Source organism: Homarus americanus, unplaced genomic scaffold (genome assembly GCF_018991925.1).
Source record: "Homarus americanus isolate GMGI-L3 unplaced genomic scaffold, GMGI_Hamer_2.0 scaffold30768, whole genome shotgun sequence".
In the NCBI taxonomy this organism is placed as follows: Eukaryota; Metazoa; Arthropoda; class Malacostraca; order Decapoda; family Nephropidae; genus Homarus; species Homarus americanus.
Window position 1 is genome coordinate 415,277 of NW_024746690.1, and position 14,729 is coordinate 430,005.

The following is a 14,729-nucleotide window of genomic DNA, read 5'->3' on the forward strand; positions in this document are numbered from 1 at the left end:
TCTGTGATGAAATGAGACGAGTAGTGAGTCTAGTCTACTTTTGTGTGTTGCCAAGAGTGTGTGTGTGTGTGTGTATGTGTAATAATAATAATAATAATAAATAATAATTAACGGTTTATTGAAAAAGTTCTGCAGCCCGAAGGCTGAAAATATACATTGGACAAAAATGACTTATTATATACAAAGACATGGGATGGGTGAGTCGTTTAACAAAAGCTTTCTTTACTGAAAGAAGAAGGAACATGAATTGAGCATACAAATCATTATAGTTTACAGCTGATGGCCCGGGCCTGGGCTGGTCATGGAGACATGGGAGGGGGGAGTGTTTAAAGAAAAAGCTTTCATTAGAGAAAGGTAAAGGAACATACAGTGAACATACAGATTAATGCTTACAGTGGAGGTCACGTAGATAATGTGCGCTGAGGTGTTGAACAGCAAACAGGTAGTGTAGTAATTCCCTCACAGATGTTATGAGGGACCTGACGTAGTGTAGTAATTCCCTCACAGATGTTATGAGGGACCTGACGTAGTGTAGTAATTCCCTCACAGATGTTATGAGGGACCTGACGTAGTGTAGTAATTCCCTCACAGATGTTATGAGGGACCTGACGTAGTGTAGTAATTCCCTCACAGATGGTGTTATGAGGGACCTGACGTGGTGCTGTAGCAACTTATTCACTACGTGGTGTCGTAGCATCATGGGAACACCACGTGGTCTGGTGTCACAAGACCGAGTGAGGTGTGGTCCCAGTCCTCCCTATCGTGTGTGTGTGTGTGTGTGTGTGTGTAATTACTAACCAAGAAGGTCACCAACAGTGTCTGGTGACTGACAGGCCTCACCAGCGGTGCTCACCATCACCTAATATACTGGTGCGGTCAGTCATGGTCCCATATAAAGAAGTAAATAATGGTTGTGGGTTGTGTAAAATTTTAATCAACTACAAGTTACTTTACAAGTTACTCAGCTCCGGGCTAATTGGCACATCTTGGCTCGTGTCAGTATCCGCATTGGATGAGATAATGATACCTAAAAAAAGTAATTCGTTATCCTTGACAATAACCTTTGAGAATTAGAAAATAGTTTTTTGTGTGAAATAATCCTGTCTAGTGAGATAAGAGAGTGTTTCTTCAGCAGAAACAATCAGGACGTTTGCCTCTGTTTCAAGACAACAATTTAAACAGTCTTCCGTGCCAAAACTAAAAATCAATAGGTCCCGGATCCCTGCCGTGAGCTTGTAAAGTGGGTCAGACCCGCAGGAGCAGCAGGACGCTGGTGTGAGCTGGTCGGGCGCCTCACCCCAACGGTCTGCTGTCTGTAGGCACTCCAGTCTTGTGGTGGGTCACAGGAGCAGGCGGTGGTGCCACATCCGAGCCTCCCTCCCACTGTCTTACTGTTTAGCTGTAAGAAAGTCAAGAGGAGGAGGAGGAGGATGGGTGGTGTGAGAAGGTCGGGCGCCTCACTCCAACGGCCTGCCTCCTGCGGGTCTTCTCTCACGTCTCCTGTCCTCCAGCCAGCTCCCAAGGTCGAAAATTACTTGGAAAAATCTAAAGGTCAATTTAGGTTATATTTCTTTTATATTTCCTTTCTTTTTTCTTAACTGGGCTCTTCTCATATTGATTTTCGCTGCCTTCCAGGTCTTCGGAATGACTTCTTTATGAGAGATTATTTCTAGTAAAATTTCTCCTTAATCCCAAGTCTTGTACCACCACTGAACTACCACTTTCCAAGTTCCTGGCTTAAGAGGAAAGACTGAGCAGGAGGGGTTGAGAGGTCCTGTATAATGCTACATTACCTTGGTGAACCTCTAAGACTCGAGGGAAATTTAGGAAGCTCGGAAGGGCCCTGGAGGTCTCTGAAGATCGCAGAATGACCATAAAGAGCACTGGGGATTCCCTGAAAAGTAATAGACAAACCTGAAAGAGCTTTAAAGGCCTGAAGGAGTTGTACCAGCGCCGAGGAACTGACAACCAGGGAAAAAGTGAACCATCATTGGAAATCGACGGTGAGCCCAACAAACAGTGAGCTCCGTCAGGCTCTGCAGTAAACACCCTCCTTCTCCCAACCACACTCTGAAACCCCTCATAACCCCCCTCGCGCTGTTAGAGAGACAGTGGAGGTGCGGCTACCTGGCATAGTCCCACTGTCAGCACAAAGAACAGACGCCCCCAGGGTTCTTACCTTATCCTGGTGACAGTATTGTTATAATTTAATTAAAGAATATTCCCCATGTTCAAAGTTCCATATCGTTCCATACAGACACCGAAGATGATTATCTAAACAGAACACCGTAATAATAAACACAAATAAGATTTTGTTATGCAAAAGTTAATGGTAGATTACCTTTAATGCTATCTACGCCCAGTGTAAGAGTGTACACCCTACTACCCCCTTTCTGCTTTTGTCTCTCCTCTTTCCCCTCTTCAACCCCCCCCCCCCTCAGAATGGCCACCTAAGTGGAAACATTTTCTAGCTCGTCACGACCACCGGGATGGCGTCACGACCTCCGCGATGACGTCACAAGGGAGATGGGGGCGTCGCTCCCCTTTAACACGTGGGCCACGAGTTAGGTAGTGGGGGTGGGGCCGTCCACCGCAGCCCTGTTGGTGCATGATCCTCCGCTGCACTCACGACTCCCGCTCAGGATTAACTGAGTTTGTCGGTTTCGTGACTTTAATTCTGACATTATCTCGTATTAAGTTTCTGTTGTGGTGTAGCACTGTCGCCGCCCGGCCTCTGGAAGGAGAGAATACACTTAAACATATTTTTGGTCCCGACCAGTGTAGTCCACAGCCAGAGTTCCTGAAATAGCGTTCACCGGAGAGTTTTGTATATGGTCAGAGGAGTAACTTCCAAATGTGTTTAAAGGGTTTGAGTTGGTGTGTTGATGTGCGGGACCATCGCCTTAACGGCTGACTCTAAATCACTCTTCCCTCCTCCTCCTCCTCCTGCTTATGCAGGTTATTTAATATGAGCATTTACTTTGTCTCCATGTGTGTGGCTGACAAGACCACAAGACATCAAGGGGTAATTCGGTAACTGGCACTGGTTTGTCACTTACATATGAAACAGAACTTGTGAAGAAGTTGGTATGAAGATACCAGCGTGTGTGAGGGTGAACAGTGGCGGAGAAGAGAAGACAGTAAGTGTTGCCACAGGCGTGCGGTGGTGTACTCACCATAACTACATGTATAGCCTACATGAGGATGGTATGAGTAACATTTTTAATATTCAAAGAACTCGTAGTTCGTTTCGTGTTTCAAATACGTCTTTCGGGAATATCAAGGATGAATATTTTTTCGCAAAAATCCTTTATGTAAACCTGTTGGTTTTAAGACACACACACACACACACACCTACATACACATGCACACACACACACACCTACATACACATGCACACACACACATGCACACACACATACACACACACATACACACACACACACACACACACACACACACACACATATATATATATATATATATATATATATATATATATATATATATATATATATATATATATATATATATATATATATATATATATATATATATGTGTGTGTGTGTGTGTATCACATGTGTGTAGTAACTCTTACAAAAGTGTATATTTAGAATTTTAGAGTGAGCGAAGACCAACACGGACAGCAGAGGGACAGCTGCCCCCTACACAGGGGGTGTTAAGTGAGCAGCTGGCAGCCAGTACAGTACTGCATCTCTCGTTGTGTTAGACAGTATACAAAGAAATATAAACTCCAGCTACTGGTGGTGTTCATCTGTTGCTATGGGGATCCTGGACCAACTCTTTTTTTTCACATCCCCGAAATGAATATATGAGGGCGAGCAGAGTCTTGGGTGAGCTGGAGCCACACACCAATGCGTGACTACATTATTGATTTAATAATACCGATATTAGGGAAGTTTGGCTGCCTCAGCGAGGTGAGTGATCCGCCACACTCTCCTTGGTGAACAGCTTTTGAGAGGAGACACTGTATCACATACTGTTATTGTCCTCATTGTCGGTGTACTGCTGTATTGTACTACTGGTGGGTAACATCCTTTAGTTCATAACCTTGTTCATTAAACTCACGAAATATTTAGACTAACAGTTTCCCCCAGACCCTGATGTGGGTCAGTGATCTGTGCCCGGGTGGGCTAATTCCCGTAAAAAAAAAAATATATATATATATATATATATATATATATATATATATATATATATATATATATATATATATATATATATATATATATAACACAGGAGTGAGAATAAGCTATAAAGTAGGCCCTTGGCTGCAAGTTCAAAGAAAATAAGGATGGCCAATAAATTATTTTGGCTGCGTTAGGGCACATCTCGGGAAACATCCCTCACGTTCGAGAAGCTACGTCAGTCAGGTCATGAAGTTATGTTTTAGACTAAATAAACTCGACCAAAAATCCGTAAGAAAGGAAAGGGGAAGATTTAGGGGATATTTAGAGAAGAGTTTTATCATCAGGTTGACAAGAGAGAGGTGCCCAGACTTGTGGGGGCTGCACCACCATTAAAACATGCACGACATCTATGGGGAAAAGCTCTCAGGTCAACTGTACAGACGTGATGAAAGTCGCAGCCACACCCGTCAACGTGGGCTGTGGAGGTGATGCCACGGTTGTTATGGTGGTGACAGAAGAGTGTGGTGATGAATGCATGTGGTTGTGGTGATGATTGCATGTGGTTGTGGTGATGATTGCATGTGGTTGTGGTGATGATTGCATGTGGTTGTGGTGACGGTTGCGTGTCGTTGTGGTGACGGTTGCGTGTGGTTGTGGTGATGGTTGCATGTGGTTGTGGTGATGGTTGCATGTGGTTGCGGTGACGGTTGCAAAAATGTGTAGTGAAATCAAGGAAGAGGCGAGGAATAAATACTGGACAGAGTTCTTAGGGAGAATCGCTAAAGGCAACAGCTTGGGTGACATATGGAAGGTAGTGAGTAAAGTGCGGGGTGTTGGAAGCAAGGGCAACAGCTATGCTGACCCACAGGGCAGGGCTAGGCAACTTATTAGGAAATGGGCTGGGACGGCCAATTTTTCCGAATTACCTCCGAGTGTGCAGGCCTCATTACAAAGTAAGAGTAGACTTAGGGGTGAGTTAGTGCAAAGTCAGTGTACACTGGAGGGTGATACATGTATTCCTTTAACGAGGGGAGGTATTATATGCGATTAAAAAGGGAAAGTCTACGGCACCTGGTGATGATGGAATAACATGTCCTTAACTGTCTGGCTGGTAGTATAGAAGGACCCCTCTAGACTTGTGCAAGAAAGCAGTAATTGTACCAATACCAAGGAACAATGGAGATTTTCGTCCCATATCTTTGACCTTTTTTTTAGTAAAACGATGGAAAGAATAGTAGTAAACAGGTTGTTGTATAAAGTGGAAAATCTCTTGGCTCCCAATTTATATGGATTTATGAAAGGGAGAAATACTACAGACTGTGTTGTAAAGTGTTTGAATAACTCCAAGGCTACATGCAGAACTTTTGTTGACTTAAAAGGGGCCTTTGATGGGGCAAATAAAGACGTCATACTTGAGGAATTAATTAATTTAGGGGTTTCTGAGAAGTTGCTGAAATGGATCGTGGATTACTTGAGTAACAGAATGGCTAGAGTATGGTTTCAGGGTTGGTCCTCAGAAGAAAGAGTTGGGGACCCCACAGGGAGGTGTACTTAGTCCAACTCTTTTTAACATATTGACTCGCTACGAATTTCCTGGAGACACACAGGTTATAATATATGCTGATGATATACTTATACAGTGTAAAGGTGTGAGAAACATGCAAGAGGCTTTAGATGCATCGAGTACACTTTGTTTAGAATGGGCCTTGTAATTAACAATGAAAAAACTAAATATCAGGTCTGAAATTATGAACAAGGGGATTTATTTTTGAATGGATTAAGGCTAGAAAAAACTTTGTTTACAAATACCTTGGGATGTACAGTCAGCAAAAAATATTCTTCACCCCTTGGTCTGATGGCCTCTGCAACGATCACTGACTGAGGCCATGTTAATTTGGTAACGTTGGTATTCCTGGTTGTGTGATGCATTGTATAACCAGTATGATGTATTTTTTTATATTACATAGTTAATACAGAGAAATTAACAGGAATCACCCGCGTAAATGAATATTTTCAGAATTCTTGGTCCGGTGTGTCATATTAAGAACATAAGAACATAAGAACATAAGAATGGAGGAAACTGCAGCGGGCCTATTGGCCCATACTGGGCAGTCCCGTTTACACCCAACCCCTATTGCTCATATGAGCATCCAACCTGTACATTGGGTATAAGTCCACCAGTAAAGTACGTGAGATGCAATACCTGGAGAATGCATGTAAAAGACGTTTAAGACCTTTAAGAGCTTGGGCATGGAAGGGAAATGGCGCAGGTATTCCTATTTTAAGGTTGGTTTATATCAGTACTATACGTTCAGTTATTGACTATGTAGCTCCCATCCTTATAATGTACAGTAAGAAAGTTATTCAAAAGATTGAAGTGATACACAACGAGGCCATGAGAATTATTTTAGGTTGTTAACGGAACACCAGAATTGAAATAATGAGATTGGAGTTAGGTCTACCAAGTATAGAAGGAACTTGCTGTAGCCGCTACTCTTAGGACCATTAGGAAAGGAGGAGACAATAGGTTGTCCCGTACAATAATGAGCTTAAATGAAAGAACAGATCTTGGCATTGTATCCAAGTATGCAAGGCTATTGTATAATATTATGATGGAGTAGATAAATATTGCACTTCATTACAAACTTATTTAAGGTTTAGACCATGGCAGGAAGGATGCATTATAGTAGATATTTTATAGCTTGAGGGGAAAAAGATGATTGGCATTCCAGTTATTTACGAAATGTCTTTTTAGAGAAAATAAATAAGTAACGGTCAAGCGGGATGTGGTGTTTTTATAAGGGAATATTTTATCAATGAATGTTATGCAGATGAAACAGTTTGTAAAAGAATTAGTGATAACACCTCATCCACGCTGGCTGAACTATATATTTTTGTTGATAGTGAAGGCGCATTGGAAGCTTTCCATAGTAAAAATCCATGTAACTTTCATATTAATATCTGTAACGACTGATCATAATAATGCAAGAAATGGAATGTACTGTGCAGTTTGTATGGATTCCATCACATGTGGAGATTCATTTAAATGAAATGGCTGACAAATTTACCAAAAACGCTGCAGAAAAGACGTATAAAGATACTGTTAGCAATGTAAGTATTAGAACGATAAAGAGGGAAATTAAAAGAAAAAGAGAGGAATGGGAAAAAGCAAGAAGAGAAGTGATTGTCATGTGTAGCGAGAGTTGTCAGCACTATTTGTATGTCTTATAAAACACCAATGTAACTTACGGGACTAACTTACCATCTGTTGACACTGTTATAATGAGACTAAGACTGGGCTACAAATATTACTGGAGGGGCGGGTCAACTGTGTCGTCTGAGGGATGCCCATACACTACAACATTATGTATTAGGATGTGAACAAATCCCACCATACAGGACAGCGAGATCACTACTTTAGAGAAACAAGGTTAAAATAATTCTTGTATAAAAATTTTACTCCAGGGTTAAGACCGTTAACTTTGGCAAGATTACATGATCTCTTCTTTTAATGTAATTCAGTGTTCATGTCAAAGTTAACTATTTTCTGCTGTAAAGATAATTCCTGTATTGTATTAACATTTATAACTGTCCTTAAGCCCCAGAAGGTGATGGCAAAGATGCGGGTGGGAGCAGTATACTGCCCTGTCCTTTTGATGTAATAGTTTTTTAATGTCACTAAAATATTTCAATTTCCATTAACCATGTGCAAAACAAAGATCCAGCACTGAAAGAAAAAGGCGTGAAAGCAGACAGAACTCTTTCAACGTTTACTAATTTTAAAAGATGCTGGTCGTCATGTTGACCTCAAATCCTGTCATGAACTGTCACCAATGTCTCTTTCTCTTGCTAACACACCAAGACTATTACGACTGACAAATAAAGCAGTCCTTGGAGAAATTCTTGTCTGCTACAATTGTTGAAAAACAATTTACACTCACAAATCTCAAAACATGTGTCATCACTGATGGACAAGATCTTGTTCAAGCGATTGGAAAATGAACAAATGTCAAAAGTTTTGGAGATCTGGCAAATATGTTCACAACATCTGTGTTCAGTCACTTCAGCTATACATGTTCTCTAGTTGATGTGGTCTTTGATCGCTGTGAAGAAAAAAGTATCAAAGATTCAACGCACATTCACGGGTTGGGGAAAAACAGACCAATCCGGCAAAAGATTGAAAAGAAGGATGTACCCTTACCAGTAAATTAGTAACAGTTCATTGATCTCCCAGAAAACAAACAAGACTTGGAAAATTTCTTGAACGTGGAGCTCATTACTCAAGTAAAATCAACCTTGCAGAATTATGAAATTGTAGCATCTGGGAGATTCCTTAAAAGGACTGCTGCCGACATACGAATAATCCACCATGCCAAACCATTAGTTAGTGAGGATATTAACGAATAGTCGTCAACTCAAGAGACACTGATGTCTTTGTTCTGTTACTACACTTCACGAGCCCAGTGAACACAGAGGTTTGGTTTCGGACTGACACATCGAAACGACGAAGCTAAGTTGCTGTACACAACGAAGACATTGACCCTGTTCTCCGCAATAATCTTCCAGGTTTTTATGCACTAACTGGATGTGACACAGTTAGTGAGTTATGTGGTTATTGGAAAAACGGCAGCCTGGAAAATATTTAAAGCAGCACTGCACTTTGCTAAATGACCTCGGGCTTGGTGCTCTCAATGAAACGACACAGCAAAACGTAGAAGAGTTCGTCTGCAGGCCCTACTCCTTGAAAGAAAATGACACAAAGATTAATGATATTCATTACAAGCTGTTCGTCAAAGGTACAGAGGAACCTGAAAAATTGCCACCAAACCATACATTCCTGCATTCTGAGCAGTGCTTGATGTCCTTGTTAGGGAAGTCTGTAGCCGTATGTGAGTATTGGTAGCAGTTCCAACATGGAGTAAGGGGGAAGAATTCCTCCTGCTCCACCTGGCAGTAGGAGAGACAAAGTCCCTCCTGGATTGCTCTTTGGGCCATGGCTATTTCTGTGAATCTTATTTTGAGCATGGATGGCAGTCTGGGCAGCTTGACCACTTCCTCCACCTTGGCCCATTGGTTTCTGTGTTCTATGTCAGATACCAATTGCTGTTCACTTGCTTCCTCGGTGATCGCTTTATCTAGTCGTTTGACTACAATTGACTTCCTTGCTCGGAGTTGTGGGGGGACTGCAACTTCAGATTTTGCAGACTTGAGTTTTCTTGTGCTCTCGCTCGATAGGAGTAAGTCTACACCATTCTCGGTCTGGCACAGGGCGATGAAGGAGTCCTTGGTCGTGATGAGGTTAGATATTTTGATGAGTAGGGTTGCACTGAGGAGTCTTGCTAGTTCTGCTTTTCTTTCGTCAGTCACGCCCCCTTCATGGGAACGTATCCTTACCCGGTGTGTCATCATTTCGAGACTCCTAGCCTGCTCGCGGGTGCTTTTATACCTCATCAGATGCCCCTCGAACATCTTAGCACCACCCAGAGACGCCCGGACGATTCTGGAGCTTTCTACTCTGATCGAGGCTTACAATAAAAAGTAAACCTTATGCAATACACTCTAGAATATTCTTACATAATTAATACATCAATATTATACAGTATGTTACGTTTTTTGTGAAATCGGTTATTTTGCAAAATTACCAGCATGCATGCCGAGAATTTTGCAAAATAACCGATTTTGAGAAGAAGAAATAGGAACATATACACCAAAATTTCTCCAAATTTGCCAAAATAACTGCCGCATGGGACAGAAAACAATCAAAACACCTAGTTTACAAAATTATAATCCGAAATTATGCCTCGGCATAACAGTATGTAATCCATTAGAAGTTCCATCTGCTGTTACCGGAGGAGGTGGTGTGCTTCCATGAACACTAGGCTGCATTGAAGACAATAATTTGTTAAGAGTGTCACAATCGGTAATCATAATTGAATTAATATGTTCCTGGAGTATCTTAAGTTAACTTTTCCCATTACTGGAGAGCTGTCAATATATCTTTTGTCTTACAGTATATAAGCCATAAAGTTTATAAAGAACTAAAAAGATGTAAACCAGACTTGTTTCTGTATATCAATGATAAAATAGAAGTTTTGTTGACAATAAATAATATTGTTGTATTGTAGGATGGGGCCTCCGGTGCTGGGAGTGCAACAGTGCATTTGACCCTCGGTGTGGAGAGACCCACTTCGATTCCAGCACGTTGGACACTGTCGACTGTAACCAACTCGAGATAAGCCACCTGAACACTACTCCTATCTACTGCAGGAAGATCATTCAGAGAAGTGAGTCACATTTCATCTGGTTATCCTTATTTTATATTACACTATCATTTATCATGTCACCTGTTGTACTGTACCATGCATTTATTTTTCCAGTGCATCTATAATACTTGTATATTTTCTGGATCCTAATCTCAAAAAGTTGATTCATTACTTGAGTGACCACATTATAGGCTCAATCATGAAGGGGATTTCAGGATCAATTTTTCTGTTTATAAAATCTAAAACTTTCACTGGCAGCCCACATAGTGTACCATGTTATACCACTTGATGCACATATTAAATGATGACACTTCTCGTGACACAACGTACATTCACATCACATCATATCATATGTCATGTGACATCACTGTTCCTTCTGTCACATCACATCATTACAAATGTTAAAGTGAAATATTAGCCAGTGTACTAGATTTCATTTTATTTTATACACTGTATTGTTCAGCTATCAGAAATAAGACATGACTCATCTCCCACAGTTCAAGAAGAAGTGCGAACTGTGCGAGGGTGTGGCTGGCTTCAGGAGAAGAAGGTTCATGCAGGCGGCTGTTATACTAGGACTGGTACCAAGGACATCATGATAACCTACTGTCACTGTGAAGAGAACAATTGCAATTCGGGGAACTCCGTCTTGGTTTCTATGGGATTAGCTGCAGTACTCTTGGTGCTGACCAAAATTTTCTAGATATGGTAGAAGGTGGTCGATCTTCCAACAGTACCAAAGATGCTCTGTGAAGCAGTAATCAGTATAGTATCATCTACTTATAGTTGAAATATATGACAAACTAAAGTATTTTGTATTTAGAATTGATGTAAAAACCGATAAATTAATTTCACTGAAATTATTCATAATGTTATAGATATAATTGAATTAGAATAAACTTTGATAAACCAGGGTTCGCTGGGAAGACACTGTTCAGCAACAACTACTACCAACTTCTCACAGGGTACTATTTTACGACATCTATGATGCATCATGGTTATGTAGGTTATCATTATGCAAATGAGATCAAAATAGATGCCAAAAGCAAGTAATGTAATAAGAATGTGAACAAACATGAATGAAGGTGATTTATGTTGAGCCTCTGCCTTATACAGACAGTGGATGAAGCAAGTTTGCTGTAGAGTTCCACACTGCCTTTTGCACCTGTTAAACAGATTCTAAGCCCTTTGTGTCTTTATTGTTTGTTCCCCAACACTACATGAGATATGAGTCTGAACTGCAGAAATCCACACAAGTTAAACATCAGTACTGTCAACACAAATTCTTTCATGATGTACCTTCATGGTATAATATGCAAGTACAGTACAGTACAGTACAGTACAGTAATTTCACAGTTTAGACCTGCTTCTCCAGAGTGTTGTTCTTTATAAAATTTGAATCAGTGGAAGGTAATTGTATTCCAGACCTGGTTTTCTTGTTTTTCTCAATTTATAAATAACAAACATATTTTAATTATGATAGAATTCCAGTTACCTTCTTCTGACTCAACGAAATAGGTGTTTGCTTGGGTTCTGAGTCAGCACTCAGAATGTTGCATACTCACTGAGGTTTTTAGTGCAAATGATGGTAATATTCACAACTGTAGCATAATGTGTACATAGATAAGCAGTTTTGATGCTCTCACTCCTTCTGCTTTTAAGTGGAAAAGTATGCCTTGTAAAAAGCAAGTTCAAATTGTGCTTAGTAATGTAGAGACTGAGTCTGTACGATGTGGGCGCCATCTACAGAAGTTGTTGTAAGTGACTGTGGTCTTGAACACCACATGAGATTGAGGATCTGAGTGCATACTTAGATCCTCTGCAAATGGCACCATAGATTTTGTCCAATGAACAAATCTTTCGGGAGATGATGGTATGAACACTTTGTTACTCCTTAATGCTCTAAGTTGAGTTAGGGCCATATGGAGACCTTCATTTTGGTAGCAGAAGTTTTGGTGTGATCTGACAGGTTTTGACTAATGCCTTACTCCTTCACTCTTCATTTTGGTGAAACAGAGTAAGATACATTTAGTTTCTTCATAGCAAGTAATGCTTGCATACTTAGGTAATTTCTACAGCATACACCAATGAGAAATAGATGTCAGACTTTACATTGTAATACTCCACAATTGAAAAATTCCTTTATAAGTAGATGCTGCAATGTGAATTACCATTTCACAACAAACTATTAAACACCCATCTAATGTAACCTGCATTGACATTGCAAGTGGCCAACACTGATACATCCGCCTTTACCCTGGGAAAGGTTGATGAAGATTTCCACTTCATTTTCACTATATGTACTATTTGAGTGTGTTTTATTGTTTTCACACTGGACAGAAGATTTGGAATTGTGGTTGATTGCCGTAATTATCATGAAAATTATCACTTGAAAGTGAAATGTATGTCATTAATATATAGTACTTAATAATCACTTAACACTTCAAATAAATTTGGTAACTTTTTCACTTACATATAGTTCATACTACCCAACAATGCCTAATGTATACACTTCAACCCTAGCCACATTCTGTATTGAATTCTTCACTTGACGAGGTTGAACCAGTGTTTTTGTATCATCCATAACAGTAACGATTGAGAAGTAGCAGACTACAGTACACCGTGTACATAGGGTATTTTGTTGGTAACACTGTACAGCACTACTGATACATGCTCACTTCCATGTGGTCATAGTTTTATTACCAGCACATAACAAATATGCAAGAACATCAATCAGTTTTGCCAGCACCATCAGAGAAGATTACATGATTGGTGCATAAGTGTTGATGTGAGGAGAGTTCATGTGCTGCCATACACACTCTAGCATGACTGTGGGGTACATTAAGCAGGGTGCAACATTTATTTTATCTAGAATTTATGTTATGTAGTAATGTCTATGAGAAACAGCTGACAATGAGCTCTGTTATTGACCAAAATCTCAATGCAGTATACTATATATATATATATATATATATATATATATATATATATATATATATATATATATATATATATATATATATATATATATATATATATATATATATATATATATATATATATATATATAGTTTGTGTGTGTGTGTGTGTTAGGTCAGCAACTTAAGGAAATGTGTATATTTTGAGAATATCATGAAAATTCATTACCAAGTAATATATTATAGTGACTGACCAAGAAGATTAAACTTGAGAAAATGTACATAGATCTGTAATTATACATACTGTATTAAACAAAATCTTTCAGTTATGAAAATGTGAAATTTTAGTTTTAAACGTTGCATATATCACTAACAACAAATAATTTTTGTATCTAGTTTATTTCTATACCCTTTTCAATCATGAAACACTCATAATATGTAAGAAAATAAACAATAAAGATTGTAAGCATTACATTCCAGAGGCTTAAATTGTGTTTTTGGTTTATAGTATAGCATGTTCCCTTTCAAAGCCATGCATAATTAATTTCCTGCATGAATTTAACAAAGACATAGTATGAAAATCAAAGCTATAAAAATTTATTATAATACAGTATTAGATATCTGCTTTTTTAACATGTTAAATTCAACAGGTAGCATCACTTTGTAAAAGATAAGTGGCAACAGCGTCATGTGGCCTCTCATTTCGTTTTAACACAAATAAATGTCATATTTATTAACATTTTGCTACCTTTCATATCTCATTGACCAAACTTAAAACCACTCTCGAACTATCCAGACACACACTGTTAATAGACACAATCTTTATGATTTAATGTTTTAGATATCTTGGATATCAATTCAGTACAGTACAGGTACTTCCATTATCCAAGACCCTGTTAAATAGAACCTTGATTTTTCCAGTCACATAGCACATATTTGCCTCTTTATTTATATATATATATATATATATATATATATATATATATATATATATATATATATATATATATATATATATATATATATATATATATATATATATATATATATATATATATATATATATACACATACACAAATATAGCAGGATCCTATTAGTGAGATACTGAATAATAAAGATATTAGTGTGCCATGTATAAGTGTTCAGTGTTTCATTTGCCAATCAATCACATAGTTATCTGGGTCTGATTTAGCAACATTGTTACTGCTGTCTGAGAGGTGCACATACTGTCTGTACTGTATGGTACTTCTGTCGACCTGAACAACTGAACAAGAGCAGTCTTTTATTATATATAAAATTAAAATTATGCCGGAGCTGATCTTATCAACATTTTCTTTAACAAATTTTCAATGGACTGCTTCATACTCCTAAAGCGATAGGTTTGTCTTTATTCTC

At 39.0% G+C, this 14,729-nt stretch overlaps 1 protein-coding gene across 2 annotated transcripts in view; it reads left to right on the forward strand.

The window, feature by feature from the left end:
- LOC121879420 overlaps nt 1–14,382 on the forward strand; it is a 53,523-nt gene extending 39,141 nt beyond the window's left edge. Inside the window, exons 1-3 of one of the 2 annotated variants that reach the window (XM_042386077.1) lie at nt 1,416–1,551; nt 10,278–10,436; nt 10,913–14,382. In XM_042386077.1, the coding sequence (XP_042242011.1) occupies nt 1,431–1,551; nt 10,278–10,436; nt 10,913–11,118 (486 nt within the window). In that variant the 5' untranslated portion in view covers nt 1,416–1,430 and the 3' untranslated portion in view covers nt 11,119–14,382. Of the gene's footprint in view, nt 1–1,415; nt 1,552–10,277; nt 10,437–10,912 lie in introns of those variants that run through there. The other variant, XM_042386078.1, reaches the window with a different exon arrangement.
- The last annotated feature ends 347 nt before the right edge of the window (nt 14,383–14,729 follow it).